Source organism: Silene latifolia, chromosome 7 (genome assembly GCF_048544455.1).
Source record: "Silene latifolia isolate original U9 population chromosome 7, ASM4854445v1, whole genome shotgun sequence".
Classification (NCBI taxonomy): Eukaryota; Viridiplantae; Streptophyta; class Magnoliopsida; order Caryophyllales; family Caryophyllaceae; genus Silene; species Silene latifolia.
The window spans coordinates 124,899,651-124,920,110 of record NC_133532.1 but is presented as its reverse complement, the minus strand read 5'-3'; the positions used below and the strand labels follow the sequence as shown (position 1 = coordinate 124,920,110).

General features: G+C 38.9%; 2 protein-coding genes and 1 pseudogene across 2 annotated transcripts; all 3 read right to left on the bottom strand.

Moving 5' to 3' along the window:
* Nucleotides 1–971: 971 nt before the first annotated feature.
* Nucleotides 972–4,592, bottom strand: LOC141590707 (G-type lectin S-receptor-like serine/threonine-protein kinase SD1-13; annotated as a pseudogene).
* Nucleotides 4,593–6,236: 1,644 nt separating this feature from the next.
* On the bottom strand, nucleotides 6,237–10,180 carry LOC141592985 (G-type lectin S-receptor-like serine/threonine-protein kinase SD1-13). Its single transcript, XM_074413896.1, has 7 exons — nucleotides 8,444–10,180; nucleotides 7,995–8,096; nucleotides 7,752–7,882; nucleotides 7,461–7,671; nucleotides 7,112–7,349; nucleotides 6,855–6,999; nucleotides 6,237–6,778 (listed from the first exon to the last, which is right to left on the bottom strand). The coding sequence occupies exons 1-7, from the start codon at nucleotides 9,696–9,698 to the stop codon at nucleotides 6,473–6,475; spliced, it is 2,388 nt and encodes a 795-aa protein (XP_074269997.1). The 5' UTR covers nucleotides 9,699–10,180; the 3' UTR covers nucleotides 6,237–6,472.
* Nucleotides 10,181–15,548: 5,368 nt separating this feature from the next.
* On the bottom strand, nucleotides 15,549–20,065 carry LOC141592979 (G-type lectin S-receptor-like serine/threonine-protein kinase SD1-13). Its single transcript, XM_074413889.1, has 7 exons — nucleotides 18,798–20,065; nucleotides 18,349–18,453; nucleotides 18,063–18,223; nucleotides 17,668–17,878; nucleotides 17,305–17,542; nucleotides 17,044–17,188; nucleotides 15,549–16,968 (listed from the first exon to the last, which is right to left on the bottom strand). The coding sequence occupies exons 1-7, from the start codon at nucleotides 20,050–20,052 to the stop codon at nucleotides 16,660–16,662; spliced, it is 2,424 nt and encodes an 807-aa protein (XP_074269990.1). The 5' UTR covers nucleotides 20,053–20,065; the 3' UTR covers nucleotides 15,549–16,659.
* Nucleotides 20,066–20,460: the final 395 nt, after the last annotated feature.

Here is a 20,460-nt window from a genome sequence, read left to right as displayed (position 1 = left end):
CGCTGATTTTCGCGATTTCTCACATTGTTATAGAATGCTGTTGTTAATTACTGAATGCAAGTTTCTGCAATTAGGTCGTGATTTGATTTTTTTGAATTCCTGTCGATTTTTCTGTTGTAATTCTAATGTTATTTAGACATTGCTCATCTGATTGAATGTGAAAAAAGGAACATTTTAGGGTTCATCATGCATATAAGTTGCGGTAATACGATAGGGATGACGGTCTCACTCTTACCCGTTGATAATCGTCGAAGGAAATACGATTTTACTTAGGGTGTGTTTGGATTGAGTGATTTGGAGGGAAAAGAAAGGGAGGGAGAGTAGGGGATTTAAAACCCCTTGTTTGGATAGCAAATAAGGGTGGAGGGAAATGGAGGGGGAGATATTTGGAGGGATCCATTTTCACTCCTCCAAGGCAAATCAAAATCTCTCCATAATAGGTAAGATTGGGAAGGAAATTGTATCCAAACACCCACTCCCCATTTGCCCTCCCCTTCCCTTACCTCCCTTTCTCTTCCCTCCTTCCCCCTCCCCTCCTTTTTTTGCTATCCAAACACACCCTCCAAATCTTGTCTATATTGATGGGGAAATAATTGCTTTGTAGGAGGGAGATGGAGGGATCCATTTTCCTTTCCCTCCAAATCCTTCTACCTTCATTTTGCTATCCAAACAATGGATTTCTCATCCTTCCAATTCCCTCCCCTCCCTTTCCCTCCAAATTCCTCAATCCAAACACATCCTTAAGGTGAAATATGGATGATGGTCTAATCCTATTACAGTTGGTCTTAATTAGGATAGGATAAATGTAGGGAGTAGGGACAAAGTTTTGCTAATTCCAAGGCAACTTGGCTTATTAGTTCCTCAATCCAAACACACCCTTATGCACCAATCTTTTGTAATATAATTATAGGCAAAGAAATCAATGCCTATATTCATGCTCTCTTCGAGAACTTCTTGTGGATGTTTACATAATGGATGCTCAAAACTGTTCAGTTTTGAAACAAATTCTGATGTTCTTAGAATCCCTGAACCTATCGACCACTGATATTTGTGATGGAAAGGCCATTTTTGGAACTTGTCTTGTGGCTTTGTGTACTAGTACTTGATGTATCATGCATAAATCGAGTGAAACCTGGTGGCTTAGGCTTTTGAAAGCCTGCTGTATTTGACGCACTAAGCTTTGTGATGACATCTGATATGTCTGGTCTATCTTGAGCATATTCCTGAACACAAAGAAGCCCCACATGTATGCATTTTGAGATTTCTTCTTCAAAACCTTGATAAGCTATTACCGGATCAATCAAGGAAATGTCATTGTCCTCATTCCACTGTTTCCATACCTACATCAGTGAGATATATAAGAGGAAAAATCAAAGGATAAACAAGTTATATTCATTTATCTAGGCAGGACTTACATATCCAAGAAGGCTCAATGACGACTCATCAATCCATCGAGTCTTTTTACCAGTTATTATCTCCAACAACAAGACTCCGAAGCTAAATACATCTGATTTTTCAGAGAAACGCCCATCGATTGCATACTCAGGAGGCATGTAGCCACTGCAATAGGTAAGAATATTAAGCCAATATATAGTTAATAGTAAGTACTAAGTACCTGTAGTTCCCTTGGTCTCTTAAAACAGGATGACTGAAATCCAAAAAAGAATGTATATTAGAACTCACTATGTTCCTACAACCCTTGTGGTATTAGCCTCAATTTGGCTACCTCCGAAAATCCGTGCCATGCCAAAATCTGAAATTTTTGGGTTGAGGTTTTCATCAAGCAAAATGTTGGCAGCCTTGAGATCTCTGTGAATGATCTTGAGACGGGAATCTCGATGTAGATAGAGAAGGCCTCGGCATATCCCTTCTATAATACTGTAACGCTTCTTCCAATCAAGGATTCCTTTTTTCTGAGGATCTGGTCAAGTATTACAATAGTGAGCTCCTCAATAGTTTATAATACCATAGTTGAAAAATAATGACGGACAAGAAGGATTCTGTTTTTTTAAATCATGGAATATCGGAATATTTCGTAAGATGTACGAACCAAAAAGAAATGCATCCAAACTTTTGTTGGGCATATAGTCATAAATGAGCATTCTTTCAAGGCGTTCCACACAACACCCCAACAATTTGACGAGATTTCGGTGCTGCAGCTTGGAAATAACCAACACCTCATTCATGAACTCTTCTACCCCTTGTCTAGAGGTTCCTGATAATCTTTTTATGGCTACTTCCTGTCCATCTTCCAGTGTACCCTGCAGTTAAAAGACGATAAGGTTAAACTTCATCCGTCCCAGTCATTTGTTTACCTTTGATTAAAATATCCTTAACGAAGAATAAAAAAGAGAAACAAATTATTGGAACAAAGGGAGTATCAGATAATGGACCAATATATTCCAATCTCCAAACTCTTATGGACAACTTCTAAATCCTACCTTATACACCGGACCGAATCCTCCTTGTCCAAGCTTATTACTTTCTTGGAAGTTGTTTGTAGCAGCAGAAAGTTTTTCAAACTTGAACAATGGTAGCTCTTCAAATTTATCAAGGCTTGGATTCTCCTCTAAGATGTCCAACGACGTATTGTTCCTCTTTGCTGATTATTTCAACAATCACAGGTTACTGTTAGCTTAAAAAAAAAATATTCTCTTTTAAGGTTTTGTAGATTTCCCTTTATACTGTTTGCTATATGCCTATAGCCAAAGGTTTGAAATTGAGTTGTCACCTTGTCTAGCCTTTCTTCTACACAAGAAATACAGAATGGCGACTAGTGTGGCTGCCCCTGAAACTGTTGTTACTGTAACAATTATTTTCAGCCTTTTGTTATCACCTGAAAACAAAAAAGATATTAGTGAAACCGAAGTTGTGTTGTGTCTTGTTTGAGAGAGGTAATTATTACCGAGGTAATATAGCTCGGAACAAAAGGAAAGATGAAGAAAAATATGGTAATGGATGCTGGAAAAAGGGGGTGATTTGGGACAACAATTACTCCAAACATGGAGGAATGTTTTAACCTAAGGAAAGATGGGTAACTATTACCCTCCTTTATTTCCACCCTTTGCCACCCTCACTTTCCTCCATTTTCCTTTTGTTTAGAGCTCTTACTACTCATATAGCAATTACTCTCAACCTAAGTAAGGCCTGAAAAGAAAATATTTGTCTAGAATTGCCCTCCTTCCCTTATCACAAGCAAGGCATGAGAAGAAAATGTTTACCTACGTTACCATAGTGCCGAGTCCCTAAGAAGAAAATATTTACCTAGCTCTGAATGTGAGAGCCGGAGGTATAAAGTGATGCCACTAGATGAAAACTGCTGTGTATCTATCAATTTTTCAGTCCAAGTCATGCATCCCACACCAATATCAAATGCATAAGCTAAGCATGAGCAGTTTGACAAGCACTGCCTCCTGCAGGCGTCTTGATCTAATCCTTGCAACCAATTAGTATCTGCTGGGGGTTTCATCATGGGGAGACTTAAAAACCCGTCCTCTTTGGTACCTTGTATCCCACAAAGCAATTGCTTCGTCCGGGTACACCCATTACTCCAATTTCCGGATTCCCACTCCTGTCTAACATTTGGCTCGAAGCCCTTCAGACTCTTACAAATCGGAGAACTCAGAGTGTTGCAGCTTCCATATTCTCCGCACTTTCCATAAAACCCACATTCATTATCCGGGGCTTCCCATATGGCATTCCATTCTCCCTTAGCATCATCCCAGTACTGATGTCTTGCAGTTCCTTGGTAGGATAACTCATAGTTTGTTAAATGGAATGGGGGATTATAAAACTCTAAGGAGGTGTTACCTTTGCCATCAGTCTGAATAATAATCCCATGACTTTGGAAATCAGGATCTGCAATTTCGATTCCGAGAAACGTGTTACCATTCCATGGCCCACTTCGATAATACCGGCGATCCTTGTCCGAAATAAAGAATTCCGGAAGAACACTAGGGCCAAGGGCAGTGAAAAATCGACCTTGAGAAGGATCTGAAGGGTTTTTCCATGCTTGGATGATAAGAGTTTTTACCAGTAACTTTGTTATAAGCGAGGCTCATATGGGGCAAAAGAATGTTTGTTGGATGATCAAAGTTTTGCCATATAATGTTATTATCATAACTGAACAACACTAAGTTTCCTGAATCTAGAAGCTGAGCTTTTGACATGTTAGTGGCCAACTGTGAGAGTGTGACATTTGATGACCAGAGGATATGCTTTTGACCACTTAGTACCTGAAGATTGCCATCCTTGGAAATTTGAAATGAACCAGATGAGTCGTTTAATGGGCTGTTCCTATTTGCAACCCACACTACTTTCATCATAGGAAGCTTATTATAGTAGATACCGACATAGTGATTTGTAGTGTTTGGTGGACTGAAAAATGCCAGTTTGAATGTTCCATTGCTGGAGACTATTGCTTCTGCATCTTTGAGGAAGTATGTGGTTGTGATGCTGTCTGAAGCATTGCAGATTATGTTTAAGTACGACAGAAAGAGAATTTTTCTCAAAGATGACATTGGTTTCAGAGTTTCAGTTTCTGGTGTTTAGAAAAGACGAGCTGGTTTTTCAAATTACAGACTGCGGTCAAGTACAACCTCTATTGGTCAATGAATAAACTGCCCCATAAAGTTTGTGAATTGACGAACTTGAAAGTTCAAAGTGCCATAATAATTAAAATGATTGAATTAAATTGATATTTCCCTGGACCGTGTATACAGCAAAATGTTGCATGCAGAAAAAAGCTTCAAATCAAGTAGTTCTCGATGTTACATGTATTTTTTTCCTTTTAAGTCTTGGTTTTAAGTTTCAACTCCTCTATCCCATTTATATTATCTCACTTGTTTTTCTTGATCAAACTGTGAGAACTTGTTTTTCATGATCAAACGTCTGATATATTAAATTAAATGTGACAATTAAACCCGGCATATTTCATATAGTTGGAAAAAAATTTACGGTCAAAGTTGTCACCGTCGATCATAAAGTTAAAAGGAGACTATATCAGATGTGGGTAGTATGGTTATTTGAATGACATGCCTGTGAGTCTGTGACACTGCTAGTTTCTTTTGAGTAGTTCATTATTCAGTCAGATTGAATATGGGTGAATGATAAACTGACCCAGCTAAGTCTAGAGCTGTCAACCTCGAGCTTCAATGTTGAAAGCAATATGACTATATGAGGCAAATTCATTGTTATGATGTCACATTTATAAGTTTAAACAAATGTCAATATGGTGTGTTTGACTTTGATGGTTATGTCAGATACGTTGCTGGAAAGTTCTTGCATAAAGAATGGTGTTGCCATTAATGCGGAGTATCGTAATATACGAGTTTGCAAGACATTACAGGTCAGAAATAACACTGTAAACCTATTTCAGTAATGCCATTATATGTATGTATCTTCATCCTTTCAGCTTTAATTGATGTGATTATAGGAGGACCTCTCTCTGTCATATGTTGTTTTGCTAATGTTATGTACAGTTGCTTTAATTAATGTGATTATTAGAATATTAGGAATTGACCTAAGAAATGGAGACTGAAAGTTTACATTTACAATTTATTATGATAACTTGTCATATGAAGTATAGATAATCAACTATCCATCCAAATTTTATTTTATTTTAAATTTTTACTAATATGCTTAACGAGTTAGAAATGCATGGCTAGCTAACAGTCGTGGAGGAGTCGAGTTATATTTTCTCCGAGGAGTCAGTTTAATGGGCTGCTTGTGTTTGTAACCTAGACTATTTGAATGACGGTAAAGCTCACTGTGGCCAGATACCGAGATTAGTGACATAGTGGCTCGTAGTGTTTGATGGACTGAAAACTGTTAGCTTCAACATTCTATTTCTGGAAACTATTATGTTGATTCTGGAACTGTGATGAAGTACAGTAAGCAGTGCCATTACTTTTAGATGGCGGGCTTACCATGAAGTGCGGCACAGCGATTCTCAGTCTAGTGGTTTGTGAGAGAATCTTTGAATAAATGAAACGAAATGAGTGAGACAGAGGAAGTACTAGAAGTTGACCAAATGAAAAATATACATAGTAGTTAAAATAGAAGCTAGTGCTCAAATAGTAAAGTATTAAGAGGCCCGAAATAGAATCCTTGACAAAGATTGAGTGTATGAACGTGGCTGGACGTGAATTTTATATTCTACTTCTGCTGGAAACTGTAATATTTAGGAGGTGCGCCTGTTAAGGAGTTGAGGTTTTGTTGTTGCACTCCTATATACATTTGAAGTATAGTTTGAGAAAAAAAAATGGTACAGTAATGAAACAGAATATTAGTGATGGAAAGCCTGTTAGCTTACAACAATCTTAAGTAAAACTTTCTAATATTTCAAATAGCTTATGAGATTTTTTAATAACTTGCGACAAGGATGCTTTCTTCTAGAACTTCTAGCGGAGACTACACTAAGCGCGCTCATAAATTTTCAGTTTCAAAACCTGTTGTTCTTAAAACCTTGAACCTATCGACCACTAATATTAGTGATGGAAAGCCCATTAATGGAACATGTCTGGTGGCTTTGCATATGGGTATTTGATGTATCGCGCATAAATCGAGTGAAACCTGGTGGCTTAGGCTTTTCAAAGCTTGAACTTGGCGAACTAAGCTTTGCGATGACATCCGAGATGTCTGGTCTATCTTGAGCATATTCCTGAACACAAAGAAGCCCCACATGTATGCATTTTGAGATCTCTGCTTCAAAACCTTGATAAGCTATTACCGGATCAATCAAAGAAATGTCGTTGTCCTCATTCCATTGTTTCCATACCTACGTAAATGAGATATATAAGAAGAAAAGCAAAGGATGAACCAGTTAAGGCCATATTTTTTTTGCTAGGACTTACATATCCTAGAAGGCTCAATGACGACTCGTCAAACCATCGAGTCCTTTTGCCAGTTATTATCTCCAACAACAAGACTCCAAAGCTAAATACATCTGACTTTTCAGAGAAACGCCCTTCAATTGCATACTCAGGAGGCATGTAGCCGCTGCATTAAGTAATTGCAGAACACTAAGCCAATATATAATAGTAAGTACTTCTCTTTGTCTCTTAGAACAGGCTGACTGAAAACCAAACAAGAATTAAAATTAGAAACTCACTATGTTCCTACAACCCTTGTGGTGTCTGCTTCGCTTTGGCTACCTCTAAAAATCCGTGCCATTCCAAAATCTGAAATTTTTGGGGTGAGGTTCTCATCAAGCAAAATGTTGGCAGCCTTGAGATCTCTGTGAATGATTTTGAGACGTGAATCTCGATGAAGATAGAGAAGGCCTCGGCATATCCCTTCTATAATACTGTAACGTTTCTTCCAATCAAGGATTCCTTTTTTCTGAGGATCTGGTCAAGAAGGTCAATAGTTAACCTTTCAGTAGTTTATAATACGATAGTTAACCTTTCAGTAGTTTGCCGGTTATTAAGATCTTGAAATAATTCAGAAGGTACACGAACCAAAAAGAAATGCATCCAAACTTTTGTTGGGCATGTAGTCATAAATTAGCATTCTTTCATGGCGTTCTACGCAGCAGCCCAAAAGTTTGACAAGATTCCGATGCTGAAGTTTAGAAATCACCAACACCTCGTTCATGAACTCTTCTACTCCTTGTGTAGAGGTTCCTGATAATCTTTTTATTGCTACTTCCTGTCCATCATCCAATGTTCCCTGCAGTTAAATATATGGCTAGGTTCTCAGGCAATGCACTGATAAATTTTAAGTTCTTTCAGGCTAGCATAATTCCCTACCTTGTACACTGGACCGAATCCTCCTTGTCCAAGCTTATTACTGTCTTGGAAATTGCTTGTTGCAGCTGCAAGTTTTTCAAACTTGAACAATGGTAGCTCTTCAAATCTTTCAAGGCTTTGATTTTTCTCTGCTGATTTTTTCATCAATGACAAGTTACTATTAGCTTTAGGAAACAAATCTTAAGGTTTGAGAATTCCCCGTCAATGTTAGCTATATCCAAGGGTTTTGATTTGAGTTGTCACCTTGTTTAGCCTTTCTTCGACACAGGAAGTAGACAATGGCCACTAGTGTGGCCCCTGAAACTGCTGTGACTGTGACAATTATTTTCAGCCTTTTGTTAATACCTGAAAACAACGGAGATATTTTATGGATCTAAAGGTGTGCTTCATTTTTTATACCAAGGGATTGAGAACTCAGAACAAAAGGAAAGATGAAGAAAACGGTCGTAGTGGATGGTGGAGAAAGACGGTGATGGGGGCAATTACTCCAATATGGGGATAATGTATTAACCTATGGGCTTTGGGTAATTACTACCGCCTCTAATCATGTATGGAGAAACTATTGCTCTCATCGTAAGCAAGTTCCGAGCAGAAAACATTTACCTACAATTACCCTCATCCAAGCAATGCCTGAGAAGAAAACATTTTTCTACAATTATGCTTTTCCTAGCCCCTAAGAAGAAAACAATTACCTAGCTCTGAATGTTCCAGCCGTAAGTATAAGTCCACGCCGTTAGATGAAAATTGTTGTGTATCTATTAATTTTCCACTCCAAGTCATGCATCCCAAACTAATATCAAATGCATAAGCTAAGCATGAGCAGTTTGACAAGCATTGGCTCCTACAAGCGTTTTGATCCAATCCTTGCAACCCGTTAGTATTTGCTGGGGGTTTCATATTCGGTAGACTAAAAAATACGTCCTCTTTGGCAGCTTGTATTCCACAAAGCAATTTCTTCTTCCGAGTACACCCACTGCTCCAATTTCCTTTGCTCCATTCTTGCCTAATCTTTGGCTCAAAACCCTTCAGACACCTACAAATTGGCGAACTCAGAGAGTTGCAGCTTCCATATTCTCCGCACCTTCCATAAACGTCACATTCGTTTGTTGGGGCCTGCCATAAGGCATTCCAATCTCTCTTAGCATCATCCCAGTACTGTTGTACTACAATTCCTTGGTAGGATAACTCATAATTTGTTAAAGGGGATGAAGGATCAGAATACTCTACTGAGGTGTTTCCGTGGCCATCAATCTGAATAGTAATCCCATGAGTTTGGAAGTGGGGAGTTTTAACTTCGATCCCTAGGTAAATGTAACCATTCCACGGTCCGCTTCGATAATACGGGCGACCCATGTCCCAAATAAAGACCTCAGGAAGAACACTAGGACCAAGGCCAGCGACAAATCGTCCTTGAGAAGGATCTGAAGGGTTTTTCCATGATTGGATTGTTGAGTTTTTACCAGTAGCTTTGTTATAAACAAGGCTCATATGGGGCAAAAGAGTGTTTGTTGGATGATCAAAACTCTGCCATATAATGTTATTATCGGAACTGAACAACACTAAGTTTCCTGAATCTAGAAGCTGAGCTTTCGACATATTAGTAGCTACCTGGAAGTTTGTGACATTTGATGACCAGAGCATATGCTTTTGACCGTTTAATACCTGAAGATTGCCATCCTTGGAAATTTGAAATGAACCAGATGAGTCGTTTAATGGGCTGTTCCTGTTTGCAACCCACACTACTTTCATCACAGGAAGCTTATTATAGTAGATGCCGACATAGCGATTTGTACTGTTTGGTAAACTGAAAAATGCCAGTCGGAATGTTCCATTGCTGGAGACTATTGATTCTTCATTTTTGAGGAAGGTTGTGGTGTTGATGCTGTCTGAAGCGTTGCAGGTTATGTTTAAGAAAGACATTAACAGAAGTACTCTCAAAGGTGACATTGGTTTTAGTTTCTGGTGTTAAGAAAAATGAACGGTTTTTTTTTTTGGGTGTGTACCATCCGGTTTAGTCCGGAGTCGAGCCGGGTAGGACCACTAGGGCGGTATAGTTCTTATGAGTAATTTCGGATGTTATTTGTATGCCCGCCCTTCAAGTCTTAGTTTCAACTCCTCCATCCAATGTATATTATATCATTTGATTTTCATGGTCAAACAATGTCAATTTTGACTGCTGTTTTCTCAATATAAAGTAGTTGGTCTGATATAGACAGTATTGTTATTATAATGTCATGCCTGTGACACATGTCTGACAAAGTCAAATGGGGATAGTATAACTATTGGTGAGTGTAAAACTGGCCCAGTTGACTCTCGAGCCGTCAAGCTTGAAAGTTCAAAGTAATACTCAGGACACAAATTGATTATTCTGATGTGACATTCAATGGTTGAACAAGTGAGTATGTGATGTGTATGTTTTTTTATGGTTATATCAGATACGCTGCTTGAAAGGTATTCTTGCTTAAAGAATGGTGTTGCAATCAATGGGAAGCCCGGAGTATCATATTACCTGATATTCCAAGACATTGCAGGTCATTTTTAACGGCGTCAAAACGATGCAGAATTAACATACTTTGCTGCATAGTTGTAAGTCCTCCTGGATTGTTTCTGCTCAATGATTATGATACTATGATGCTTTAAACTCTCCATGTTTTTCTTTTTGTTATTTACTGCCTTTTCTTCGAACAATGTAAATTAGTAATTCGATTGATGTTACGTGATTGTGTTTCTGAGTCATTACTCATTAGTATTAACTGGTCTTGACTCCTGACCAAGTTGGATTCTGAGTCTAATTTTGTTCTTTGTTATGTTGATTGAATTCAGGCTCCTTCTGTAATTGTTTCTCTTCAGCTTGTGCTGGGCTGGCAGGTCAGTGCTTTTTTCCCCTTTCTCACACCCTTGCACTGAAACGGAAAAGCAATCGGCCATATGGGCCTGTTGCCAACGTCTTTGACTCTATAGAACCGGTATCTCAAGTCCTGTAGGATTAAGTTCTAGTATAGTAGTATGACATATAATGCAAACTCCAGAGCTGAGCGCTTGGCTTTTTTTTTTTTTTAAAATTCTAGTTTTTAATACTAGATGAATATTGAATACGGAGTAACAAAGTACAACATAACAGTAAGAATGTTATCTGAGTACATCAAGGGACCCGTAATTAAATGTTTGAGTAAGTGGAGTCAGATGTAAGCAACCGTTTATATGCGTTAACACTGAGAGGTTGGTTCATTATGACCCATAATGAAAATTTTGAGGTGAATTTCGTTTAATGACTTTGCTTTATTATGTCGTATGAGCAACCAGTTAGTGTGTCATTTTGCTTTATTCTAGGAGTCTATCATAAGCAAAACCAAAGAATGCCCAGTCTTCGATTCCACTGGAAATGTGAACAATGATGTAATAAACAGGCTTTTGAATGAGCTTTGTTTTAACTATCCAGGTGGTGCAGTTCCAGCTTTAACTCAGCTTGCATCATCATCAGATCATGCTGCAACGTCGACTTCACCATTGACGCCTTCTCAAGATGACTAGAAACACCAATATACAAGTTCCTCAACATTGTAATGGTGTAGCTGGTTAAGGACCGAGAGACAGACAAAGTTACCCTTTCTCCGGTGTTGGTATCGTTCAGGAGCATTTCTTCTTGGCCTGTAAGGCTGGCTCCCCTAATTCTCTCCACGACCCAATTTAAATTTATCGGATTACCTCACTTACATTTTCTGCATAACCGGATGGTGGGTCAACTTTGTGTATGTGGCTCAACTCTCATGGCTTGGAAAATACTTTACCATACCACATGAATTCTATATTTGATGAACGTGAGATGTTTTTTTTTTGTTATACCAAAAGATCTACTCTTGTTAATAAAAGATCATACGACATTTCCACGGTTTACGGAGTACTCCCTCCGTCCCGGTCATAGTTAATAGTATCTAAGTTTTATGTAAAAGAGTTACTATCTCCTTTCTTTTAGGACCTCTCTCTCTCTAACCCCCCTCTCTCTCTCAAACAAAAACCCTAAAAAAATCCTCCTAATTGTCCCGCCGCCTCCACCTTCCACATATAGCCCACCCTTCTTCCTCTACCTAATCGCCGGAGATTGGTCCATTTCATGGCATATCTCCGGCGATCGTCACATCTCTAGTCTTGTTTTGCCCCTTTCTTTTCTGACCTCACTCCTTTGACGGATTTCTGTTTGGCGTACCGCGTTACTTCATCGCTTGTTTGTTTGGTTGCAACGGTGGTCGCCTCATCGTGTTTCTTTGATCTTGTCTCTCCGTCTCCTCGTCCTGTCACCGTTGGTCCTGCATGCAACCCAGGGGTGTCCCCCCCTCCTTTCCCCCACCCCTGGTATGGCTTCTTTTTTCTGTTGTTGTCCGTGTCGATGAGCATAGCTTGTCTGGTTGCGTCGATGGTCTGGGGCTGATATGGTGATCCCCCTCATTTCCCCCACTTATCGGTCCCTTTCCTTTGTCACTTTTGTCCGTCAGTGTCGTCGCTGTTGTTTTTTGTGGTAGTGATCTTGGATTGATTTGGTGATCCCCCAATTTCCCCCACCAATTCGTCTTTTTCCTTGTGTCACCGGTGTCCTCTCGGCTAGTCTTGTTGCATGTAAGGTCCTGGTCCTGGGAGGATTCGTTTGGGAAATGGGTTCTTTTGTTTGTTTCTGATGTGTGCTGGCCAGATGAGCCATGCGTGAAGTGTCCGTTGTGTCCGTCGCTTTTTCGGTTGGAGTGAGGTCATGGGTGTTAGGGTTCTTTCCGTCTGTTTAAGATGTGCTTGGTAGGATGGAGTCGGGGTTTGGCTGTGAATTGTGATGTTGGTTGAGTCGGATGCGGTGGTTTCCACTTCTTGTTTGATGTTTAATCTTTGTTTACTTTGTTTTCCAGTATTTCGTATAATAATCTTTGGGTTTTCCTTTGGTGCCCCTTTATGGATGTTTTGGGTGTCATGTCCCATTATCCTTAGGGTCTGCATAGGCGTCAATATCCTTTGCACCATTTCGTTCCTAAATAAAGGACTATGGTTTGGCTATGTTGTGAGCTATGTCCGATTTACCACAAAGTGGAGTTTTGTGGTCTTGACAAGGGATTTGGTAAAGGGGTATTCTTTACTTGTTGTCGTTTGGCACGGCTGCCTAGATTGTTGGTCATCTGGTTGGTGTGTTAGATCACCTAGATGTAGTTGGAGTTTTCTCTTGTCCGGATGTAGGTGCTCTTTTTATCATCATGTAAAACAGGAAAGGAGAATTACCGTTTCCAAGGAAAATCACAACCAAGAGGATGAATCTCCAAGACACAGTTTGTCTACTTTCCTCGAAAGTAGATCCTCCACCCAAAAATTTCTATGTCCTTATGGCGTAAGTGTGTCTTGTTGCAGCCTTGCAGGTACTCCTCTGAACATTTTATTTAGAAGAGAAAAGAAATGTTCGTGAAATTGGCCATCGTCCCTTCAAGAAGCGTGCTTTGCTTGTCAACACCAACCATAATTTAAGCTCTCTTATTGTAATAATTAATGTACTTTGTTGTTTTATGTTGTAGTTTATAGGTATGGCTTAGTGAGCGATACCGCTATAATGTAAAACTCCAATCTTTCCGGCTATTAAACAAAAAAGTTAATTATCTATTTTCTTTTTTGGTAGATTTTTTTGGGGTATCTTCCTTGTGTGAGTGGAGTGTGTTTTGAGTGGTCCAAATCACTCATTTATATTCTCTTGGTCTTTGTTTCAAAAGGAGTAGATAACTCTTGATCGAGATGGAGAGAGTACTAAATTTGAATACACAAATTCTCATTGAAGACGGGCACTATCCGTCACAAGCTGAAGACGGATAGTGCCCCTCTCATAATATGTAAGTGGCATTATCCATGTGGTGCTCCATTTTCTTCCTACTTACCCTCCCACTTGCCTTATTGTGAGAGAAGCATTATCCAAAACGCTTTAAATTGAATATATACTTGTATGGACTAAGAAAAACAAGCATCCAAATCGCTAAATTAGGTATCGTTTGGTTGATGGCCTATAACTCTGAGCTTTTTAGGTTTCTATTTTTTAAAAAGACTTTCTTTAACCTCACCGTATGAAGAAGACGAGTTTTATTTGATGCGGATATGGTGTATGGTGTGCGAGTTAGAGATTCTCTATCCGACTTTTGTCTCTATTTTCAGTCCTATTACCTTGTGATACATTCTCCTTACATAATTTAAACGATAGTTCACAAAGACGGATAATGAGATACAAAATGAAACGCAAAATGGAACAGAAAATTCGTTGTCTAGTGATTGATTGAACAAAAATTATTTGTGAAAATAAATATCAACCCTTTTAACAGGAAATTAAATGGTTTGAGAAAAATGTGAAGGATTTGAGAGGTGATATTCATACTCATTCCATGTGTTCGAAACCCATCAAGATCACCCTTTATGACTTACTTTTAGAGCTGGCAAGCCTGGCCTAATCTGATCCAAGTAAATCAACTCGACAGAATTCAAAAATTTTACAAACCGAAACCTAGTCGATGATGATCCATAACCCGACACGGCCAGATGACCAATGACCTGATCCCGACCCGATCAGATATGAACCCGACCCGATATTGACCCGATTAGATTGATGACTCAACAATTACTAAGCTAAATATTGATCAAAAATGAAAACAATTTGGTGTTTAATTTTATATGTTTGGCTTAATAATGAAGTAATTATACTAAATATTGGCAAATAATGGTTGAAAACTAAATTTGATGGTCAAAAATTGAAGTAATGAGATAAAGTAACTTGACTCAATAATGATCCGACCAGATCCGATACAACATTTGACGCAAAATGACCCGACCCTATAACGACCCTACCTAAAATAACCTGAACCCGATATAAACCGACCCAATTTACCGATTGCCACCTCTAGAGAATAGAGACTCTCCAATGACCTGTCAAAACGGGTCACTCGGGTCGGGTACGGGTCGGGTCAGTTTGGGTCGGGTCATTTCGGGTCTGCCACATATTTCGGGTCGGGTTGGGTCGGATCGGGTCAATTTCGGGTTTCGGGTCAATTTCGGGTGACCTGTTGTCGGGTCATTTCGGGTCGGGTCATTTTCGGGTATAGGTCATTTTGGGTCGGGTTGCTTTTGAGTTAATGGCTAAGCACTTAAATTAATACTATTTTGATTAAGAAATGCTATTTTGCAAATTTAACCATTTATTAGGGATTATTGTAACCAATGAAACTTTATTTTGATATATATAGTATTAATATGAGTTAGTACTAGTCGTTTCGGGCATTTTGGGTCACTTCAAGTCATTTAGGATCAGATAAGTTATGAGTCGGGTCTTTTCGGATTGGGTCACCTCGGGTCGGGTCAACATTGGGTCAGACAATGTTCGGGTCGGGTCTGGGTCGGGTCGGGTCAATTCGGATTTCGGGTCATATTCGGGTCAAGCAAGTCCGGGTCATTTTCGGGTCTCGGGTCAGCCTTTTCGGGTCGGGTCATTCGGGTCTGGCCCATTTTGCCAGGTCTGAGTCTCCATTGAGCTGAAATTAAGTCCAAAAAGACGGGGCCTTCTCCAAATAAAAGAGAGAGAAAACGGTTTCATTGAAGTGTAGAGAAGTCTACAACTTCCATCGAATATTTGGCGCGCAATACTCGACGACTGTCAAAATGGCTTCCATACCAAAATGCAGTTAATTTCAACCCTAATCGTTGCTTATGCAATTGCAATCGGATTCTAATTACCAGGTTCTTCCCTAATTTCTCTTCATTTGCAATCGGATTCTAATTACCAGGTTCTTCCCTAATTTCTCTTAGTTTCCGCATGATTTTCGCGATTTCTCACATTGTTATAGAATGCTGTTGTTAATTACTGAATGCAAGTTTATGCAATTAGATCGTGATTTTTTTGAATTCCTGTCATGCTGTCAATTTTTCTTTTGTAATTCTAATGTTATTTAGACATTGCTCATCTGATTGAATGTGGAAGAAGAATATTTTAGGTTTCATCATGCATATAAGTTGCGGTAATAAGCTAGGGATGACGGTCTCACTCTTACCCGTGGATAATCGTCAAAGGAATGACGATTTTTCTAAAAAATTAGGGTAAAATATGGATGAAGGCCTAATCCTTTTACAGTTGGTCTTAATTAAGATAGGCATATCCGTTTTATTTCTGAATCGGATCCAAATACTAGCATAGGATAAAAGTGGGGACTAGGGATTTGCCTATAATTGCTCGCTTTTTGACCCGTTTTAGTGGTAGAACGGATATACCCCATCTTAGACAAGAATTTGTGATCCTTTCCGTTAATTGTTATTGTTGGAGAATCTACTGTTTTAGCGAGGCCCTGAACCTATCCAATCCTTTTAGTTATGCCACTATGCGTCCGGTGTTGTCTTCAGACCACTCGTCTTTTCAGACAATTAACGTTTTATGTTGTTAAATTCGTCTGATTCGTGAATTTCATGCCTTTGAAACCTCATAGTAGAAACAAACAGACACGGACTGACAATTACATTAAAATTGACCTCACCCGCTACTCCGCTAGCACTTTTGTCTACACCCTTGTTTCTAGGACATCCACTTGGTCAATGAGTTAAAACTCTGTTGTTTCATGCCTATGTACATTACTAGAAGTACAGTATGAGAATAGTATGGTAAAAAAAAAACACAATATTGTTACTGCTATAGAGTGATAAATACAAAAAATGTCAACTTACAAATTTACAATAGTTTCTAATATAATGTATGAAGTACTTGCAGTAAAATTTTCCAAAATATTTTGTAGTATAATTATAGGCAAAGGCATCAATGCCTATATTCATGCTCTTTTTGAGAACTTCTTGTGGATGTTACATAATGGAGGCTCATAAGTGTTCAGTTTCGAAACAAATTCTGATGTTCTTAGAATCCCTGAACCTATCGACCACTGATATTTGTGATGGAAAGGCCATTTGTGGAACTTGTCTTGTGGCTTTGCGTACTAGTACTTGATGCATCACGCTTAAATCGAGTGAAACCTGGTGGCTTAGGCTTTTGAAAGCTTGCCGTATTTGACGCACTAAGCTTTGTGATGACATCTGATATGTCTGGTCTATCTTGAGCATATTCCTGAACACAAAGAAGCCCCACATGTATGCATTTTGAGATTTCTGCTTCAAAACCTTGATAAGCTATTATTGGATCAATCAAGGAAATGTCATTGTCCTCATTCCACTGTTTCCATACCTACATCAATGAGATATATAAGAGGAAAAATCAAAGGATAAACAAGTTAAATTCATTTATCTAGGCAGGACTTACATATCCTAGAAGGCTCAATGACGACTCATCAAACAATCGAGTCTTTTTACCAGTTATTATCTCCAACAACAAGACTCCGAAGCTAAATACATCTGATTTTTCAGAGAAACGCCCTTCGATTGCATATTCAGGAGGCATGTAGCCACTGCAATAGGTAAGAATATTAAGTCAATATATAGTTAATAGTAAGTACGTGTAGTTCTTTTGGTCTCTTAAAACAGGATGATTGAAATCCAAACAAGAATGTATATTAGAACTCACTATGTTCCCATAACCCTTGTGGTATCAGCCTCAATTTGGCTACCTCCGAAAATCCGTGCCATGCCAAAATCCGAAATTTTTGGGTTGAGGTTTTCATCAAGCAAAATGTTGGCAGCCTTGAGATCTCTGTGAATGATCTTGAGACGGGAATCTCGATGAAGATAGAGAAGGCCTCGGCTTATCCCTTCTATAATATTGTAACGCTTCTTCCAATCAAGGATTCCCTTTTTCTGAGGATCTGGTCAAGAATTACAATAGTGAGCTCCTCAATAGTTTATAATACCATAGTTGAAAAATAATGAGGGAAAAGAAGGATTCTGATTTTTTTTTTAAATCATGGAATATTTCGTAAGATGTACGAACCAAAAAGAAATGCATCCAAACTTTTGTTGGGCATGTAGTCATAAATGAGCATTCTTTCTTGGCCTTCTACACAGCAGCCCAACAGTTTGGCGAGATTTCGGTGCTGAAGCTTGGAAATAACTATCACCTCATTCATGAACTCTTCTACCCCTTGTTTAGAGGTTCCTGATAATCTTTTTATAGCAACTTCCTGGCCATCTTCCAGTGTACCCTGCAGTTAAAACAGATGATAAGGTTGTACTTCTTCCGTCCCAATCATTTTTTTTACCATTGATTAAGATACCCCTCACAAAGAATAAAAAAGGTAAACAAAATAGCAAATGATTGGAACAAAGGGAATATCAGATAATGGACCAATATATTCCAAACTCTTTTGGACAACTTTTAAACCCTACCTTATACACCGGACCAAATCCTCCTTGCCCAATCTTATTACTTTCTTGGAAGTTGTTTGTTGCAGCAGAAAGTTCTTCAAACTTGAACAATGGTAGCTCCTCAAATTTATCAAGGCTTGGATTACGCTCCAAGATATCCAAAGACATATTTTTCCTCTTTGCTGATTATTTCGACAATCACAAGTTACTGTTAGCTTTTACAAAAAAAAAAATTATGGTTTCAAGATTTCCCTTTATAGTATTTAGTTATATCCATTATCCAAAGGTTTTGAAATTGAGTTGTCACCTTGTTTAGACTTTCTTCTACACAAGAAGTACACAATGGCAACTAATGTGGCTGTTCCTGAAACTGCTGTAACTGTAACAATTATTTTCAGCCTTTTGTTATTACCTGAAAACAAAGCAGACATATATGAATCCGAAATTGTGCTGCATTTGGTCTTGTTTGGGATGAGGTAATTATTACTGAGGTGATGTAGCTCAGAAGAAAAGGGAAAATGAAGAAAATTGTGGTAATGGATGGTGGAAAACGGGGGTGATGAGGACGGCAATTACTCTAATCCTTTATCGAGAAACTATATGCTTCCTTTCTTTTATTTCCGCCTTTTGCCACCATCACTTTCCTTATGTTTTTATCTCTTACTACTCATATAACAATTACCCTCAACCTAAGCAAGGCCCGAGAAGAAAACATTGGTTTACAATTGCCCTCATCCCAAGCAAGAAAACATTTACCTAGCTCGGAATGTGACAGCCGGAGGTATAAATTGACGCCACTAGATGAAAACTGCTGTGTATCTATCAATTTTTCAGTCCAAGTCATGCATCCCACACCAATATCAAATGCATATGCTAAGCATGAGCAGTTTGACAAGCACTGGCTCCTGCAAGCGACTTGATCTAATCCTTTCAACCAATTAGTATCTGCGGGGGGTTTCATCGTGGGGAGACTTAAAAACCCGTCCTCTTTGGCACCTTGTATTCCACAAAGCAATCGCTTTGACCGGGTACACCCATTACTCCAATTTCCTGATTTCCACTCCTGGCTAACTTTTGGCTTAAAGCCCTTCAGACACTCACAAATCGGAGAACGCAGAATGTTGCAGCTTCCGTATTCTCCGCACTTTCCATAAAGCCCACATTCATTATCTGAGGCCTGCCATATGGCATTCCAATCTCCCTTAGCATCATCCCAGTACTGTTGTGTTGCAGTTCCTTGATAGGATAACTCAAAGTTTGTTAAAAGAAATGGGGGATCAAAAAACTCTAAGGAGGTGTTACCTTCGCCATCAGTCTGAATAATAATCGCATGACTTTGAAAGTCTGGAAGTGCAAGTTCGATTCCAAGAAACGTGTTACCATTCCACGGCCCACTTCTGTAATTCGGGCGACCCATGTCCCAAATAAATACCTCGGGAAGAACACTAGGACCAAGGCCAGCCACAAATCGTCCTTGAGAAGGATCTGAAGCGCTTTTCCATGCTTGAATTGGAGAGTTTTTACCAGTAGCTTTGTTATAAACAAGGCTCATATGGGGCAAAAGAGTGTTTCCTGCATGATCAAAACTCTGCCATATAATGTTATTATCGGAACTGTACAACACTAAGTTTCCCGAATCTAGAAGCTGAGCTTTCGACATATTAGTGGCCACCTGTAAGAGTGTGATATTTGATGACCAGAGGATATGTTTATGACCATTTAATACCTGAAGATTACCATCCTTGGAAATTTGAAATGAACCAGATGAGTCATTTAATGGGTTATTCCTATTTGCAACCCACACTACTTTCATCATAGGAAGCTTATTATAGTAAATACCGACATAGCGATTTGTAGTGTTTGGTGGACTGAAAAATGACAGTCTGAAAGTTCCATTGCTGGAGACTATTGATTCTTCACCCTTGAGGAAGTTTGTGGTGTTGATGTTGTCTGATGCGTTGCAGATTATGTGTAAGGAGGACAGAAATAGAAGTACTTTCAAAGATGACATTGGTTTCAGTTTCTGGTGTTGACAAAAAACTGAACTGATTTTGTTTTCTTTTGATGTATACCAAACCGGATTTGAGTTGGGTAGGACCACTAGGGCGGTAAAGTTTTCATGAGTAATTTTTATTGTTTCTTGTATGCCCGTCCTTCAAGTCTTAGTTTGAGGTGATGACGTGGCATACCCGCCATATAAACATATCTTTTCTCAAAGTTTTATAAGTGCCTATTTGACATTGTGTATTTTAAGGAAGATATATTGTCTTGATTCAATGGTCAACCCGTTACGGGTTGAGTTTCGACCTGCTAATGACGGGTCAAAACGGGTTTGGGTTGAAAAAATCAGCTTATTTTTGTGTCGGGTTACGATCAGTTTTCGGGCCATATCTGACAGGTCTATTTGATTTTCATGGTC

What these genes read in the sequence shown, in the direction of transcription:
- LOC141592979 (XM_074413889.1), bottom strand. Translation starts at nt 20,052, where the DNA reads ATGTCATCTTTGAAAGTACTTCTATTTCTGTCCTCCTTACACATAATC. An exon ending in TAGAAGAAAGTCTAAACAAG is followed by an intron (nt 18,224 to 18,348) that starts GTGACAACTCAA and finishes CGAAATAATCAG; the next exon opens with CAAAGAGGAAAAATATGTCT. An exon ending in GATTTGGTCCGGTGTATAAG is followed by an intron (nt 17,879 to 18,062) that starts GTAGGGTTTAAA and finishes TTTTAACTGCAG; the next exon opens with GGTACACTGGAAGATGGCCA.
- LOC141592985 (XM_074413896.1), bottom strand. Translation starts at nt 9,698, where the DNA reads ATGTCACCTTTGAGAGTACTTCTGTTAATGTCTTTCTTAAACATAACC. An exon ending in GCTGGAACATTCAGAGCTAG is followed by an intron (nt 8,097 to 8,443) that starts GTAATTGTTTTC and finishes CGTTGTTTTCAG; the next exon opens with GTATTAACAAAAGGCTGAAA. An exon ending in ACAAGGGTTGTAGGAACATA is followed by an intron (nt 7,000 to 7,111) that starts GTGAGTTTCTAA and finishes TACTTAATGCAG; the next exon opens with CGGCTACATGCCTCCTGAGT.